This window comes from Eupeodes corollae, chromosome 1 (genome assembly GCF_945859685.1).
Source record: "Eupeodes corollae chromosome 1, idEupCoro1.1, whole genome shotgun sequence".
NCBI classification, from domain to species: Eukaryota; Metazoa; Arthropoda; class Insecta; order Diptera; family Syrphidae; genus Eupeodes; species Eupeodes corollae.
In genome coordinates this window covers 150,954,062-150,972,902 of record NC_079147.1, presented here as the reverse complement: position 1 = coordinate 150,972,902, position 18,841 = coordinate 150,954,062, and the positions used below count along the sequence as shown (strand labels likewise).

The following is an 18,841-nucleotide window of genomic DNA, read 5'->3' as shown; positions in this document are numbered from 1 at the left end:
CAATTTTTACCAATTGTTATTAATTTATTTTGTAGGTTTTTATTTTTTCTAAAAACAACTGTCAGTTCGATTTTTCTCAAAATTTGTTTGAATGTTGAAAACAATATTTCTTATAAGCGAAAATTAGTTGGAAGCCATAATCTCAAAATTTTGAAATGATATTTGAGTCCAAAGTAAATTTTTACCAAGTTTTAGTATTGTTTTTTTAGGTTTTTTTTTGTAAAAAAAACTGTAAATTGGATTTTTCTGAATGTTGAGATATTTTTTAAAATATAAAAGTAGTTTAAAGCCAATATCTAAAATTCTTGAAAAGATATTTGAGTCGAAAATTATTTATTTAATTTTGTTAAATTTTCTGTAAGTTTTTATTTTTTGTAAAAAAAACTGTCAATTTGATTTTTCTCAACATTTTACAAAAAGTTGAAAACAATATTTCTTATAAGCTAAAAACAGTTTGAAGCCATAATCTCAAGTTTTTGAGAAGATATTTGAGTTGAAATCCAATTTTTACCAACTATGAGTAATGTTTTCTATGGTTTAGGTTTTAGTTGCACAAAATTGTTTTGGAGATGAAATCATTTTTTATTCGCAAAATTTTCGAGGTGAAACATTTTTTTTTTTAAGTTTTTTTGATTTATAAAAATAACCGTTGATTGGATTTTTTTCCAAAAATATACTGATTTGGTATCACGTTACAATATATAATATACAATTTAAGTCAAGTCTCTAGCGTCATTGGTTAGTAAGATATTTGGGGTTAAACAAAACGTTCAACTTTTTTTTAAACTACTATGGTAACAAAAAACACCCACGCAATTTTCTTGAGAGACCTTTCTGCATCTTTCTGACTTATTATCTGTATAAACAAATTTATTTGAAGTTGATATCTCTTCTGGTTCTTGAGCTATGGACGACGAAAAAAAACGTCGCTAACGTACGAACGTACGTACACACGCACTCATAGACATCTTTTTAAAAATCTTTTCTTTTGACTCTATTGACCTTGAAACGTCGAGAAATGTCAACATTTTTTAATTTGACAAATCAGACTCATTACAATAACTTCCTATGGGAAGTTAATAAAACAAATCCAGATACATTTTTATGGAAATTTGAACGAACATTCATTAAATGTGAAAAAAAAAAACAATTTTAAAATATGTCCCTTTAAAAATGCTAAAAACAACCAAAAACGGGGGTTTTAAGTCAGAACTCAAAATATAACTTAACAATGAATTGTATGATGATTTTGACAAGTAAAAATCTTTCTCTTTCAGTTACTATTTAAAGTATTTTAGCATCTTACCTAAATATAAATACAATAAATTGCATTGAGAACTAGGGCCTAGTGACTTACAAATCTCAACCATTCCTGTGTGCGAGTACTGCTATCAGGGATGAATCTTACTTAGTTTCTGGAAGTTCTCATTAGTCATTATATCAGTCTTTATTTCAATCCAATAAAACACTTGAATTTGATACTTTAATAGTTTTGTAAAATATGTTTTGGACTTAATTTTAAATGCTGATTTTGAATCTAAACTCTAATTTTAACTATTTTCTCAAGTTTTAAAAATACCCGTTTTCATCATATTTTTTAATATATTTCAAAAAACTTTAAATAATGGATTTCCTTCGACAACAGATTTGTAACATTAACAAAACTTACTTTCAAACCTTTTTGCCTTTTTCTGTTGAAAACTATTTTCAAAAAAAAATGATAATGCTTTTCATTTAAATTATTGTAAGTCTAACAAGTTTTTTTCGAATGAAAATATGAAATATAAATATTTCAATTAAAAATTGAAGAAAAGGATTATAGATTTAAAAAACAATCGTGGATTTTGTTGAAAAAAAGCTTCTTCAAGATAAGCTCAAAAAGCCTTTTGTACTTGTTTTTTTTTTTTAATTTTAAAAAGTGATACAATCATTTTGAGGTCCAAAACCCATTGAAAAAGTGCAATTTTTATGACAGTAAGTAAAACTTTGGCGACCAATGTTATTAAAACAGAATCTTAGTCCTTTTTGCATACCTAAATAATTTTTTTGAAGGTCTGTTTTTAGAGACTGCACATTTAAAAAATAAATTAGGTGGCGCAACAGTCCGTTGCGAACTAGGGCCTAGTGACTTACAACTCTCAACTATTCCTGTGTGCGAGTACTGTTGACAGGGAGGGAGGGGGCCTACAGTTTTTAAGCCGAAGCCGTCCTTTTCATGACAAGAATTATTCTTGGAGGTTTTGTCAATTCCTTACAAGAGACAGAACCCGTGAAAAGAACTTTAAGTGGCACAGGCCACAAGTACTATTACACGTTTACTTTTTTCTAAATCAGCTTTTTTGGCCAAAAATAAGTGGAAGTTTTCTTTATTTCATTAAGCCTTTGCAATTGTATATGCCGTAGATTTTTGCATGGCGGCAGGTAACTTAAGTATCCATTTAAAAAAATATTCCCTTTTTCATTTTAGTAGTTAAGTTCTATTAGTCCGAATACGAAAAAATCATATGCTGTAATCGTATTTTATTTAAATGATTTTTAAACTGTTATAAAGTTGATAGAAAATGTATGATTATCTTTTAATATTCATCACTTTTATTCACAATTACAATTAGTTACTAAAATATTCATGATTTTTATTCATATTTACAGTAAGTTATTAAATGAATGATTGTTCTTATATAACCAGAAATCTAGTGGACAAATTTGTTTTAAAACATAAAGGAGGATGGGAATAAAAGTTGGTGTTGCTCCTAGCAGGGTAACACATATGTAGACGCAAATTTTGATCATTTGAAAGGTCTTAATGAAATCAACTACACTTTAGACGGATACAATGTCGAATAGTGTGCAGGGAAAATGTTAGAATTTAGTAATTTATGCTGTTTATTTAATACTTATGTCATTATTAAATAAAGAAACTTTAGAGGAATTAGCATTTGCTATACTTATTGAGCATCATTACTTGTAAGTTCTTAGCATGTTTTTTTTTGTGTATATATCTAGGCACAAGTCTGCACCTTTAGTAGAAAAAGTAGTTTTGGAGCATTAATTCTTTGGCAATATGTTAAAAGGCCTTAAGTCAAGAAATGAGACAATAAATAAGAAAAATTTCTTTTCTGACTAGAGACAAAGAATTAAGTAATAGTTCTAAGGTGTCTCTAATAGATGTGATTAGTTTTTATCATTACAAATTTTAAATCAAGATTCAAAACCGATTATGATAGTAAAATTTTGTATGGTTGGTTTTGAAATGAAGCTGATCAGTCGTAGATTTTGTCACTGTTAATTGTTGATTTTGTACTAAAAAAAACTACAGAACTTTTCTTTAAGTTCATTTTTAAATTGTCAATAATTAAATATTTAAAGGACAAATGATTATTAAGTTCACATTTCGGAATATAATCTTTCCACTAAAAGTTTAAGTTTAAGTTCATTTTTAGGTTGTCAATAACGAAATTGTTTTCAATGAACAGCTGATTATTAATTCCACATGTCGGAACATAATCTTTCAACTGAAAGTGTTCCATTTTCTTTGTGTTCCCAACTGTCAGTTTCAGTGTTATTTTCTAGCCTCAAATCCATGATTCCAATCAGGAAATATTTATCCAATAATAGAAATTTTCAATGATAGCTGTAAGCTGTAACCAACCTGTCAAACAAATTCTAGTATTTTTTCAATGATAAAAACCGATGATAGCACATACATAGTTATTTATTATTTATCACACGCTGTCAGTTGTAGCACATAGTGGCCTCAACGATGAAGTAGCTCGTATTGGACAAAGCACATATAGGCCTATTCATCGGAGCGAATTTTATTTGAATTTTCAATAATCACTATTCTGCCATTCATTCGAAATAAATCTGTGTATGTCGGTAACGTCAGTAATACTGCGCGATATTTTCTTGTTCATGTGAACGCATTCATTCTATACCATTCAGAACCACATCTGATTTTTCGATTGATGTCTCGTTTGTTAATTTTTGTTAGCGAAATGTAAGTAAAAACTAATTTATTGCTTAGTTTAGAATATTTTTTTTTAAATAAAAGATTATTTACATTTCTTCGAAGCTCTCTGTTTGAGGATTATCTTATTTCTCTGATTACAATTTTAATAAAAATTCTAATACTCTCCATTTCCAAAAATTACAAATTAATTTGGGATAATGTAGTTCACCTGATGGATAGCAAAATGCAAAGGCAGTGTGAAAGGGAATAGCAGAATGGGGCTGATAGTTTACAATTTGACAAATAGGACCGATTACAATAGTTGTATTTCAAAAGCTATAAACAACAGCAAGTGTATCAACTCATGATGAACACAGTCCAAAAAGTGGTAGTGAGTCGCAGTTCTATTTTTCATAATGGTTTGGTTTGGTTTTTCGACATCATTCTATGTGTCTTAAATTCTGTATTTCAAAACACTGTAAACTTTTAACACTGTATATACCATATTGCTGTTTGAATACAACACTGTATCTTCCAGTTTCCATCACTAAATACTGTGTCCTTACAAAGTCCTACATAGTGCGTTTATGGTAGTTCTTATTTTTGAAAACCAGATGTAAATTTGGCAAATGTGATTTCTCATAAATGACAGTCAAAATGAACGAATTTAAACCATGTATTGTCAAAAAGATAGCTAAAAAGCTGTCACAACAAAAATGTGTTAGTCATTTTCCAACAAATAAATAATATGTCGCTTCTGAACGGGTGGAACATTTTCTCAGTTATTCAGTTAATGACAAATTTGAATAACACCTTATTTTCAAATATATTTAGTTTTTAAAATTCGGTATTTCAAAATGCTGTAAATAAAAAAATTAGTTTCGCAGCATTTTGAAATACAGATTTTGTTCACACAGAAATTTGACACACAATATTTCAACCTGTAAAATATATTACATTTTCTAAAACTTAAAAAATTGAAGCTCTTGCTTTCTTGATACACAATTTTTAATAAAGGGGCTAGTTACATAATATACATAAGTAGCTATCATGAAAATCAATAAAAAAATAAATGGATATTTGAATGTGTTTCCTTCTGATTAGATGACCAAATTATGTACTGATCGAATCACTCACAGTTAATTTTCGCTAAAAATGTATTTTTTCCTTTTCCTGAACAGTTGATACTTTAAGTTCAATAGTGAAATTAACAGATTTCTGGCATTCAAAATTTGTCGATGAAAAACGACTTACCAAACAAAATTTCAATGATTGGTTTCAATGTTGAAAACCAATGATAGCAATAATTGGCCCTGTATTTCAATTTCACACAATTCCAATGACGGATTCATGTTATAAATCCGGTGAATTTCAATCAATAAATTTAGTTCAATGACAAGGATTTTCAGTAATCCAGTTATAGTTATGCATCATTAAAACAAGGGCGGATCCCGACTTTTCATCAGGGGGGAGTCACACACTTAGATGAGTTTTTACTCTCCGCCTAGAAAGTGAGAAAGGACCTGATATCAAGGCTTTTTTAACGAAGTTTTTTCGAACTCTATTTTCGTGAGTCTATTATTACTATCGCTATCATTCTGCTAACTCGTATTTTGATCTTAAAGGAGTCAACAAAACTTAAAAATTTTAGAGAGAAAAATGTTTGGTTCTTGAATTTTAGTAAACAGGTGCTTTTGAGTACCTACATGATTTCTCTAAAAAATTAAATTAAAACAAATTAAGGTAAACAAATAACTTGGAAAGAAACGTTTGTGTGGCACTCACAAATTACACGTTTCAGAATCTCTTTTCACTTCAAACTCAAGAGATTCAAAACTTGTATTACAATAGATATGACTCGTTTATTATGTCTTTTAATTAGCCATTAGTTTAAAAAAAGTTTCACTTTTGCTGTTTTTGGTACATTTATATTATTGAAATTCGTGTTTAAATATTAGTTCTAGAGCATCATAAGCAAATTCACTTCAAAAGTAGATTTATTTAATTTTTTAAGATATTTTGTATTCAACAGAAAACCAATTTTGAAATAAATAAAATGCACGCTATAACTTGCTAGTTTCTTCCAAAAAGACTGTTTAAAAATATTTCCTATGTTTTAAGATTTAAAAATGTACCTGCAAAATAAGTTTTTCTCAAACATTTAAATGCCATTTTATTTTTCAAAAATTCTAGATTAACTTATTTTTTTCCAAAAATCATTTTAAATTTTAAATTTTGTCTTAAAAATTTGTTTTGGTAAGCACTAAATAAAGAGCTTATAAATACATGTAAGTACATTTTACATTTAAATTTCGACAAACAAAATTAATATTTTTTTAAAAATACATTTTTGATCATAAAAAATCATCATAAATTTGATCATTTGATCATCAAAAAGAGCTCGAGAGAAGATTATGGAAATTGGTCCATTAGTTCTTGGGAAAATTTAAAAATGTTAGTTGTTTTTGACAGCAATACACTTTTTGGTGAATGTCATTAAATTACTAATAAATCTTTAGAGGAAATCTTTACTTATAAAGGGTGATTTTTTGAGGTTAGGATTTTCATGCATTAGTATTTGACAGATCACGCAGGATTTCAGACATGGTGTCAGAGAGAAAGATGCTCAGTATGCTTTGACATTTCATCATGAATAGACTTACTAACGAGCAACGCTTGCAAATCATTGAATTTTATTACCAAAATTCGGTTCGGTTCGAAATGTGTTTCGCGCTTTACGTCCGATTTATGGTCTACATAATCGACCAAGTGAGCAAACAATTAATGCGACTGTGACCAAGTTTCGCACTCAGTTTACTTTATTGGACATTAAACCAACCACACGAATGCGTACAGTGCGTACAGAAGAGAATATTGCGTCTGTTTCTGAGAGTGTTGCTGAAGACCGTGAAATGTCGATTCGTCGCCGTTCGCAGCAATTGGGTTTGTGTTATTCGACCACATGGAAGATTTTACGCAAAGATCTTGGTGTAAAACCGTATAAAATACAGCTCGTGCAAGAACTGAAGCCGAACGATCTGCCACAACGTCGAATTTTCAGTGAATGGGCCCTAGAAAAGTTGGCAGAAAATCCGCTTTTTTAACGAAAAATTTTGTTCAGCGATGAGGCTCATTTCTGGTTGAATGGCTACGTAAATAAGCAAAATTGAAGCATTTGGAGTGAAGAGCAACCAGAAGCCGTTCAAGAACTGCCCATGCATCCCGAAAAATGCACTGTTTGGTGTGGTTTGTACGCTGGTGGAATCATTGGACCGTATTTTTTCAAAGATGCTGTTGGACGCAACGTTATACGGTGAATGGCGATCGCTATCGTTCAATGCTAACAAACTTTTTGTTGCCAAAAATGGAAGAACTGAACTTGGTTGACATGTGGTTTCAACAAGATGGCGCTACATGCCACACAGCTCGCGATTCTATGGCCATTTTGAGGGAAAACTTCGGAGAACAATTCATCTCAAGGAATGGACCGGTAAGTTGGCCACCAAGATCATGCGATTTGACGCCTTTAGACTATTTTGTGTGGGGCTACGTCAAGTCTAAAGTCTACACAAATAAGCCAGCAACTATTCCAGCTTTGGAAGACAACATTTCCGAAGAAATTCGGGCTATTCCGGCCGAAATGCTCGAAAAAGTTACCCAAAATTGGTCTTTCCGAATGGACCACCTAAGACGCAGCCGCGGTCAACATTTAAATGAAATTATCTTCAAAAAGTAAATGTCATGGACCAATCTAACGTTTCAAATAAAGAATCGATGAGATTTTGCAAATTTTATGCGTTTTTTTTTTTTTTAAAGTTCTCAAGCTCTTAAAAAATCACCGTTTACAACTTAACTGTATAACCTTTATGGCTCATATGACCCCCCTCCCTGTTGGTTGGTCAAAAGTTGATGAATTTGTGCTGCGTTTTTGGAAAAAGCTGAATTTCTGATTCATATTACGTTCTTGGTCCAGTCCTCAGTTAAAAGTAGTACTTTTAGTAACAAGGTTTAAGGAAGTAATTGGAATTTTTTGACAGCGTGGTTATATCTTTTATTGGAAATTTCTGTCATTGGACACAAATTTCCTTATTGGAAACAAAAATTTCCTGAATGGGATCATGAATTTCTTGATTTCAAGCATTTGAGGATAGAGTTAATCATTGAAAGTAAGACTCACAGTTGGGAATACAAAGAAAATGGAACGCTTTTAGTGGAACGTTTATGTTCTGTTATGTAAAATCATCAAACAGCTGTTCATTAAGAACGATTTCACCATTGAAAACTTAAAAATGAACTGAAAGAAAAGTTATAGATAAAATACTGTCAGCTTCATTTTGACACCAAATATTACACAATTTTTATCTTTATTCCTTTTAAGTCTCGAAACAAAATATTGAATGATAAAATCCAATGGTAGCCAAACTGGCCCCTAAATCTCAAAAATGTCACATTTACAAACCCAAATAGCATCCACAAGTTCCTTAGAAATAGTAAGTCTAAAAAATTTCTACAGCTTGATAATACACTCAGAGTAATAACAAATAGCACAATTGTACTGAAAAGAGTGGAGAAAGTACTTAGAAATGCTTTCCTCTTCTGAGTATATTGACCCCATATTTTGTTTGTATACAAACTGTCAAAGCAAGAAAGAGAAGCTCTACATTCTGTCGACGTTGTGGAAAAATCAATAGGATTAATTTATTGATTTATTTCGTGGCCAAAGAAACATATTCTAAAATGAAGTTCTTTGACATTCTGTTCTATGTTCTTTCTCGTCAGTATTTTTTGATTGATGCACTTCGAAGGAAATAATGAAAATGATGTATTTCAACTCTTAAACACTGATCAAATCATAAAGCGAATCAATTTATTTTCCCCATGGAACTTAAAAATGGAAGAAAGCGTCTTTTTGACAGATTAAAATCAAATCTTAATTGGCTAGTTTATATTTTTGAAATTTCAGAAATCTTCTTATTCTCAAATATCATAGAAATAAAAGCTGGAAAAATTAATTTATTTTACTTCAAAAATGGCAATCTCCATAATAGAAATGTCACATGACATAAAATAGGATAAACCTATGAATAAAACCAAGAATAGTTCAAAAATTGAACTTAAAACAAAATTTGTTCTTTAAAATGAAATCCTGACAGTGACTCCATTTCAAAACTTTCAAAAACCATATGTCACAAGTCATAGTCACACTTTTTCAATTGTCATATACAGTAAAAGGAAAGTTTCATTTGGAAAAACAGCTCTAAAACCCTTATGTACAAAATAAAAAAGAATGTTTAATTAGAATATTGATGCTTATGTGACAAGGGGTAGTGAGTGAGCAAAGTATGTAAATAAAAGATCAATTTCCAGCTGTTCTTTTTTTTCACCTAAAACAACAACAACAACAAATACTACGACAACCACCCCATATGGGCTTAGTCAGTAACCAAGTTAAGTGAAGCGAATGGAAGAAATGAAGAAAACATAGTCACGAAAATTCGATTTAAGTTCTCCTGTAATAAAACAAAAAAGAAGAAAATTAATAGGTATAGAAAACCCATGGATAGAAAGTAGTTGTGTTCTGAAAGCTAAGCCGGCCGGCCCCGGCAACCGGCGAACGGCAACCAGCAACCGGCAACACTGATATTAAAGATTGTGCTCGTGCTGTCAAATTGTGGAGCGGTATAGTGATGGTGGTGGTTGTTGGTGGTTGGGTTTTAGATTTTGGATTGGGGTGACGATTGTGATGGTGATGAAGAAGCCGATAGATGGTGGATGGTAGATGGTAGATGGCGGTGGTGGTTTTTACCCCACAAAAACACAAAGAGGGTGGAAGCAATGTACGGCACATATATGTGCCCAACATACATATGTACTCTACACACGGAATATATATATACAAACACTATATTAGTAGACGACGACGACGATATCCCGGTGAAACGAAAACCGACGACTAACTGTAGGAAAAAATCAATAAAAACGCCATTAGCCAAAGTTGAGAAGGAAGAAAATCGTAAACCAAACGAACGATATCCGAAAAAGAAACCGTCTTGTGTGTTACCATGGCGACATTACTTGGGTACCTTTTTTCTAATTTTAACTTTTTATAAATGCACTTTTTATAATTTCACTCTGATCACTTGATCCATTTATTGCAAACGAAATGAAAATGAAAATAAAATCAATGTTCCAATCATCTTTTGGTTAACGATTAAGATAAAGCTTTTTTTTTGAAAAAAAAAAAATTCACTTACCTGAGGGTGCATTTTGATTGAAATGATTGCCGTTGGTCTGGTAGCGTTGTGCAGCATGATTGTCGTTAGCGTTGCTTCCGTTAACTCCTGGTGTTGTAAAAGCGCCCGGCGTTTGTGTATCGTGACCAAATTTAGCCGCAAATTGATGGATGCCCGAGAATGGGCCCCCAAATGCCGAAAAGTTCATCATTTTGCTACCGTTAAAAAAATCTCCACGATTCTCCGGCAAAATATAAAAGTGTTTAATGTATCCCGGTTATAGCGAAAATAGTCTCCTGTACCTATACCTTTTCTGTAAGCGACGATGATGATGACGATGATGGTGCCACCCCTTCAATTGAACAGAGGGTTCACTGTTTAGTGTTTAGTGTTCAGTGTTCACTCTCACTCACCCGCACTCCTGCTGCACTAGCACACTACTACCAAACGGCAAACAGTACAGAGCCCACTAATGCCCAACTCAAACTAGGAAGAATGACGAACAGGCAGCCGGATGGATGATGATGGCAGGGCAAAGCAAAGCAAAGCAAAGGCAATGGCTCTGGCTTTGGCTCTAGCTGGCTGGCTAGCTGATGACTATAACGCTGTTTTATTTTTTTGAAAAAAAACACCACCAACAAAAGTAAGGGAAGAAGAAAACCCAAGAATGTGGTAATGGCCGTGGATCTAGCGAGAGGTCTTTCGGTTTTATCGCCACACTACCCGCACGACAGCACTATACTAACGGGAATATAACGGATGACGTGATGAGGAGGGTTGAAATTATAATTTTCTTTCCTATGCCTCTTTTTAATGTTCTTTTTTTTTTGTTGTTTTTTCTTTTCTTTATTTTTGTTTTACGATAGTGTAATGTGTTGATGTGTGTTTTAGATTTTCCTCTCTATTTTCCAAAAGAGGAGGATTGTGCATGGGTTTTCCAGTTGCCCGTGTGTGTGTGTATAGTGTGTAGTATAGTGTAGGTGTTGTAAAAGGTGTACTTGTGGTTGTGCATTGCACTCACTAAACACTCACAATTTTATCATTTTCATTCGCCGCGCACACGGATATAAAGACATGAAGAATTAAAAAAACGAAAAAAAAAGTGGAAACACAACACCGGAGACCGGAGGATTGATGAAAAACATTGGATTTTCACTAAATTTCTTTTTCTTCACTTTCAAAAATTATAAAACAGACATTTTCATAATTCACTTTGTTTACATTATAGGTATCCTTTTTTTTTAAAAAAACAGGACTAAAGATTTCTTTTCTAAGGAAAACTCATTTCATTCGAAAAATTGTTGGGAAAACTTAATTTTGTTAAATTTGTAAATTTATAGAATAAGGAAAAACAATCGGGAGCCGGAGCACTGATGCGATGATGGAGTAAAGATTGTTTAGTGTGTGCCGCGGTAGAGCTGTATATACACACTATTTCGTCGAAGGAAGCGAAGAGCACAAAAACCGAAAAACTGAAACACAGTTGCCTCCCCCACCACTTCCGCCGCTGTGCCGCGCCGCGCCGAGCCGTTGAGATAACGACCCAAGGATGATGTGATGATGCCATAGCCATGCTACGCTATTCTCATGTTCCTTGTCCCATCTCCTATCCATCACGCCATTACCCTTACCCTTACCAATTTCCATTGCCACCACCATTGTCAAGAATCAAAAACAACCATTAAATGGGTGTATGCGGCGTTTTTTGTTGTTGCTGTTGTTGTTGTTGTATGAAAAGCAAATGTGGGGAGCGAAAGTCCTTGAATGTTAGACACATTTTATGTGAATGTATATGTATGGATGTAGGTATATCTATATATGTAAATACAAAATCTTTTACTCTCTTTTTCTCTCTCCTTTTCTCTTTCTCTTTGTGCACGCGGATGTGTGGTGTAGGGAATATTAGTCCCTTTTTATATCACTTTCATTTGAGTATATTGATGGTGCAAGTGAAAAAGCAAGTGCTTCCGATAAAGTGAATGCACTTTATGAGGATTCGGCTTTTTACTATTTCTTCTTTGAGTTTATTCTGTGTTTTAATAAAGAAGAAGAAGGAAGTAAAACAAACTAAATCATAATAATAATATAGAAAGTAGTTTCTCATCGTATAGTAGCGCCATATTGACATATAAGAATGATGATTGTAGCGCCATGCCGCCATGATGTCATCATTCACTTTGGAATTAAATCCTAAATTGAATTTTATCTTAATTTTATTTTTAATTACATTTTTAGCTTTTGTATGTTTTCTCTTATTTGAAAAATCAAGTATGTATTAAAAATATAAATAACGACGACACGACGACGACGACGGTCTAAGAATTATTTGAATATGAACCGGATATGATAGAAGCGCGCCACCTAGCGCATTTGCAAACGTTAAATGTGAATGGTTTGTGTTTATGGTATGGAGTTACAGTTTAACTTGACGAAAAAGTTGGTATGTGCATTAACTAAAATATTGATTTAGGGGTTTGAACTTGTTCATTTCAAAAGCTTAACAATTGCTAAAGTTCTTGAAGACAGGAAACTTTTCGCACTAAAATTGGGAATTTAGATTTTTGTTGATGCAAATAGCTGAGAAAACTTTTGAAAGATTTGGAGAACCATGTTCAGAATTTGGAGAAGTATAAGAAAAAAATGAATAACAATTAGTCCCCTATTACACATTGACTCCTGACACACGACTCACTTTTGACTTTTCTTTTAAATTTGTATTCGTTGAAGCAAGCGCTATTACATTTTGACTCGTGCCCCATGCCTCAAATTTGACAATTATTGTTTGTTTTGTTTTGAATGCTCCTTCTCGTTGGCTTCAATTTTTTCGATAGTTTTTGAAGTTGAGTAAAATTTATAAAAGAAAATAAATAAGATTTTGAAAATGGATTCCGAAAATTTGTTGAAGCTGTTGAAGTTACACACTTTTCTGGTTTTCCAACAAATTGGATGTTGTTTATCCCAGCAACAAGAAAATCGAATGAAAAAGAACAGCATAAAACGAATATGAGAAAAAAGAAACGTCAAAATGAGTCTACTAAAAATTTGCCCGAGACTCAACGGAAATTTTTTTTTGCATCTCATTTTCTTATAGTTGCTTTCTTTTTCGCACTCATGTGAGTCGTGAGTCGTGAGGCATCGTGTAATAGCGGACTTAGGGTTTAGCATATAGTTAATAGCACATAGCAACAAAAGTGAGTTAATTTTGGTGTTAGAGGCGTAGTTAACTACTTGTAGTCAAAGATGAAATAACTACACATACAATTATATTTTCAAACAATTTATTAACAAAAGAATTTCTTTAGCTTAACAATCCAAGCGACAATTTTAAACAGAATAACGGACTGAAAAAGAAAGAAGAATAAAATCTAAAAAAGTAAAAGATTCTATTATAGTGAAATGAATAGATAGTTAAATCATTGAATAATTACAATTAGTAATGAATAATTATAATTAGTAATTATTCAATGGTTAAATGAAGAGAGGCAGTGAATGTTGTAGATACTTTGTTTAACTATTCAGTATTAGAGGCGCTGTTGCTGAAGCTAAGTCGCCACATGCTTGCATATGGTGGCGACATCTATTTCTTAAAAAAATGTGTTTAGATCTTTTAAATCGAAGCGTGACAGTTCACATCCACCGGTGTACCTCAGCCAGTTTACCACCGCCGGTTTACCTAGGCCAGTCTACCTCCATAACAGGTAAGGTAGTTTATTATTTTCAAAACTACATTCTAATTGAAAACTTTTGAGTTTTGACATTTAGTTTTGTGTTGTCAACTACAGTTCAGAATGTCTTACTATTTGAAACACATAATAGCCATCTACCCGTCATAATAAAAACTATTTTTTAGGTCGTTGTTGCATTACATATTTAAAGATAACACTTATCATTTAAGAAAATACGGAACAGCCACTATACGCAACCGTATATAAGTGTTTGTTACGATAATAATTGAGCATTCCCAAGAGTCGTCGAAGATCTTGAACGGTTTCTGGCTGGAGAAAATCAATTATTGCTTCGATACGGTCTTTTGGAGGTTGTTAACCTTCAAGCCTAGTACATACTTCCTCGTGAAGTGAACGTTCGCCGGTGGAGAAAGTGAACTTTTGACATTGCTCACTGGTACACACTTGTGAGTACACGTTGTGAACATGAACAAACCAAATGTCAAAGCTTCACCAACAGTTCCCGTACATTTTGCACGTGAATTGCCCGTGAACGAAAACTCTCCATTTTGTTCTCCACTCAGCTTCACAAGCAAGTTCACGAGTGAACCAAAAACTGAAATTTGTATGGGTTCACGAGATGGTTCACAAGTATGTACTAGGCTTCACTGGTAATGTTATAGCCAAGTAAGTTTATATTCGATTGGCCCAAAAAGCATTTGGTGGAATTGATTAGCAAGTTGTGGTGTTTAAGCTTCTGGAACACTGATTTTGGGTGCGTTTTCTGTTGTTCTTCTGACTCACACATAATCAAAATGTCATCTATGTAGCAGAACACAGAATCCATTCCACAAAATATTGAATCTATTAGTCCTTGCCAGGTTTGCGAGGCATTTTTTAAGCCGAAAAGCATGAAAACGTACTCATCGAGTCCAAACAGTGTTGTTATGGCCGTTTTTTGTATGTCCTCCGCAAACATCGGAATTTGATGATAGGCTCGTGCCAGGTCCACAGTTGAAAAGATGGTTTTACCATGGAGCTTCTCGAAAACTTCTTGGATGAATGGTGGTGGATAACGATCCGGCACAGTTTGAAAGTTGAGCTTCCTTATATCACGACAGAGTCTCCAATCACAACTTTTTTTCTTTACCAGGTGGATTGGACTAGCCCATAGGCTGCTGGACGGGCAAATAATTAATTGTTGAATAAGAAATTCAATTTTGGCTTTTGCGGCCCGAAGTTTCTCGCCGGAAAGTTTCCGGGGGCGTTCAGCTATGGGATGTCCGGTGGTGATTAGGTAATGAAATACACTGCCGTGGTCTGGTGACGTACTAATTGGAATGGCTTGAGGTTTGGTAATGCTGATGAATTGACTTAAAATACCATCGAAGTCTCTTTTGGTGTCGATTGTTGAGATGCCAAAGGTGTTTGTTTCCTGCAGAAGTCCTTTGCTTACCAGAGTGGTTAATGAGTCGTAGATTTTTCGGTTTTTCAAATCCACGTTGCGATCATAGTGGGCTAAAAAATCAGCCCCGATGATAGGCGTAGTGACGTCTGCAACCAAGAATGACCATCTGAATTCCCGCCGAAGTCCCAGGTCAACAATTATGTTTGAATGTTACAATTTGAATGCACTAGGAACAGATTTTCCAGACATGTACGTGCGAGGAAGAACTGAGATGACTGAACCTGAGTCGACGAGATATTTGACATGTGTTTGCTCGTCGTACACATGGAGTCGGACTTCTTGAAGAGAATTGCTGATGTTGTTGCCTGCTGAGATTAATGGGTTGATGGTGATGTCGCCCGCAGATTAATGGGACGACAGCTCGACTAGTTTTTCTGGTTGTGAGTTGTGAAGGAGCAAGGAAGTGTGCAGCAACGTGCTTCTTTTCCAAACTTCCTGTTATAAAAGCATACTTTATTGCTCTTAGGTGTACGTGACCGAGGTCGGTGTTGAAGCTTAGTCGAGTTGTTGGATGAAGTTGCTCCTACTTCTTGCATGAGACTGGATATCATCTTCTCTAGCTTGTCGATTCTTTGTTCCAGCTGGAGATTTGTTCTTCGAGGTCTGTCAAAAGGTTATGCAATTGCTTTTCTCTGGAATCAGACAGGCGCTTTATTAAGTTCGTTTTGAGAAATTTATACTTATCTTTTTCTGGTGGAGCACGAACGACATCAGAAATGTGAAGCAGCACGTCTGACTCGAGGCAACTTATGATAACATCGAACTTTGCATTGTCGCTCTTTATGCCTTTGGAACGAAATTTTGCCTCAACTTGTAGGAACCAGAATTCTGGTTCAGATTTCCAGAATGTGGGCAATCTGATGTCTGTGACAGCGTCTATGGCACTTAAAGCATTTGACTTAGTCTGCTTCTCATCTTTATCGTCGCGTTTCTTTGGGCTAGACTTTGTGTTTTTCGGTGGCGTGTGAGATATGCTACCTTACCTGCTCTGAAGGTAAACTGGCAGAGGTAAACCGGTGGAGGTGAACTGGCAGAGGTAAACCAGTGGAGGTGAACTGGCAGAGGTAAACCGGCGTAGATAAATAGTCACGTACCGCTTTTAAATTATATTTAAGAAAAACACAGTAGATAACTGTATATTTAAATAAAATATATACATAAAAACCCATGAAAATTTCAAAAAAGGTAAGATATCTTTAACTTTCTATGCTAATGCCCAAGCCTTCCTTAAAGAACTATGACAATATATGGAAATGGTTTTTTAACGATATATGTGACGTTTTGTCCTTTCCTAAGAGACATCTTTACAATATCCTAGAAATCAGGATCGTTTAGGGACGCGCCCTCAACCTAAATTTTGACCAACCTACCCATACCCTAACTAATTCTTCCCCTTTCGTGGGGACCACAATGGATCCAAAGAGATCAAAGTGTGATGTTTTCTCGAACTTAACAGATGCATCAACCCCCGACTTAATCCTTTAAAATAGTGTTGTTTTGTATACAGAAAAAAAATAATTTTATCGACTACAAAATGTGAAAGATTTAATAGTTCTATAAACAATTAACAATTTCCGAAAGTCCATGCTATTCGGAATATTATGTAACATAACGTCATACACGGACACATTACACTAACACATACAAAAAATTCTACCCTAAGTTCCAGTCATATTCCATTGACATTACTTGGCAAAGTCACCTGATGCGTTTTTTGTGGTCAGTTTATATTTCAAAGATCTCAAAGATTTCCTCATTCTTAGATACATAAAAATCATTTTACCTGTCAGAAATGAGAGAACAGAATTTTGTATGATTCGACTTCTCAAGATAACTTTGTTGCACAATTCAAAAAGGATGAAAAGAAATGCAAATAGAAGTGGAGCTGCTGTTATTAGCCAAGTTCACGTGGATTCCTTAATTGCTGAAACACAAACACGCCTGACGTTTACGAGTTCAGCCATAAGAATTCGATGCATGATTTCACAATGAAACTTTGACCTCACTTTTCGTTTGACAATCGTAAGGAAAAGAACTTGATGTTACATAAAGTGACTCCAAAGGGAAGCTCTAGTTCAAATTGGCTGAACATTTGCTTTGTCTGACAGCTCCACAGCTGTAAAGAAAAGTCGACAGACAAAATACATTTGAATTTGGAGGGACTCCCATTGGTTATTATAGAAATGTCATTCAAGGCAACCTCGAAACAGGCTCATCGTAACGCAGATGAAGCCGAAGCTGAAGTGTGATTGTATTTCAGTCTTTATGGCTAACTCTACTAGCCGTTTTGTAGGTTGTTCAGTAAAAAGTGTGTTATTACACTCAGACTCTCTGTATGCTGCGTGTTTCGCATATTTTCTTTTGAACACTCATCCCGTTAATCTCGCAATATCACACTCGGATGCTTAAGACCTTTGTGAGAATGCTTTAAAAATTTCCAAACAAAAAAAAAAGGAATTGGATTAAAATCTGGAGAGAAAATTGATCTGACTTCGGGTCTTTCACTTTCTTGACAAAAGAACTAAAACCGAATGATAAACCATCGTTTTTGAGTTATATATGGATGAATGAAGAAACTTTAAACCCGCTATTGTAGTTCATTGACAACGACATTAAAAAAATTAAATTTTGAGAGACGCAATATCACCAGGTGATAAGTTAGCTGCCACTTTGTTTCAAAGCTTAAACTACCAAGATAGATTCTCTCAACCATTCCTTCATTTAATTGTTTAATGTAAGATCTCAACTCCAGTTGAAATTCTCCAGTGGCATATTTCTTCTTAAATTTGGAAACACTAGAAACAATAATAAAGCAACGCCAAAAAACAAAGAAAGGCAAGGAAAAGAAACGTCAAAAACCATCGAAGACAATCTTGAACCCACAACTCTGACCCTGGTTACAAGAGGAGATCGAGGAATCGAATCGAATCGAATTGAGATTTCGATCCAGGTATATGGTGGCACTGAATCGAGGAATCGAATTCAAATGGAATCGAAATGACATTTGGGTTGTATTTGTGTGCGTACTGCTACGTGAATAATTTTCAAATTTTAAAACAATGCTCTCAACACAAAGACGAGCGCCAAATTAAATTCAGCTTATAACCAAAAATACTTCATTTAAATGGAGTATTTTTGTTTAGAACAAACAAGATAGAAAAAACTTATCGCACGCACACAAGCAAGACCTCACACACCAATAACTCGATTCCCCGATGCAGGTTTACAAACAAATTTTCGATTCGATTCACCTCTTCCAGGTCTATACGGCGCTAAATCCTGATTCAATTCGGATTCAATTGTCCTTGTAAACGCGGTATCTGTGGATTGAGACTTTTTATAGTATTTCTATTTCACCTACTTTCTCTTTCGCACTTATTTGCGTCTTTTTACGTCAGAGTGCAATAACACCCTAAAGTGGAATAACTTTTGGAACTTGATTTTTCTATTTTTCTTTTTTGTTTATTCTTTCAAGATTTGTATCAATAAATGTCCTTAGTTTCTTTGAAAAATAAAGATTATGAGC

At 33.9% G+C, this 18,841-nt stretch overlaps 1 protein-coding gene across 1 annotated transcript in view; it reads right to left on the bottom strand.

Annotated features, from left to right (window-relative positions):
• The window catches only part of LOC129942759 (uncharacterized), a 49,706-nt gene extending 38,069 nt beyond the window's left edge, over positions 1 to 11,637 (bottom strand). The window contains exons 1-2 of the mRNA XM_056051819.1: positions 10,596 to 11,637; positions 10,204 to 10,534 (exon numbers count right to left, since the gene is read on the bottom strand). Of these exons, the coding sequence (XP_055907794.1) occupies positions 10,204 to 10,393 (190 nt within the window). The 5' untranslated portion in view covers positions 10,394 to 10,534; positions 10,596 to 11,637. The remainder of the gene's footprint in view (positions 1 to 10,203; positions 10,535 to 10,595) is intronic.
• Positions 11,638 to 18,841: the final 7,204 nt, after the last annotated feature.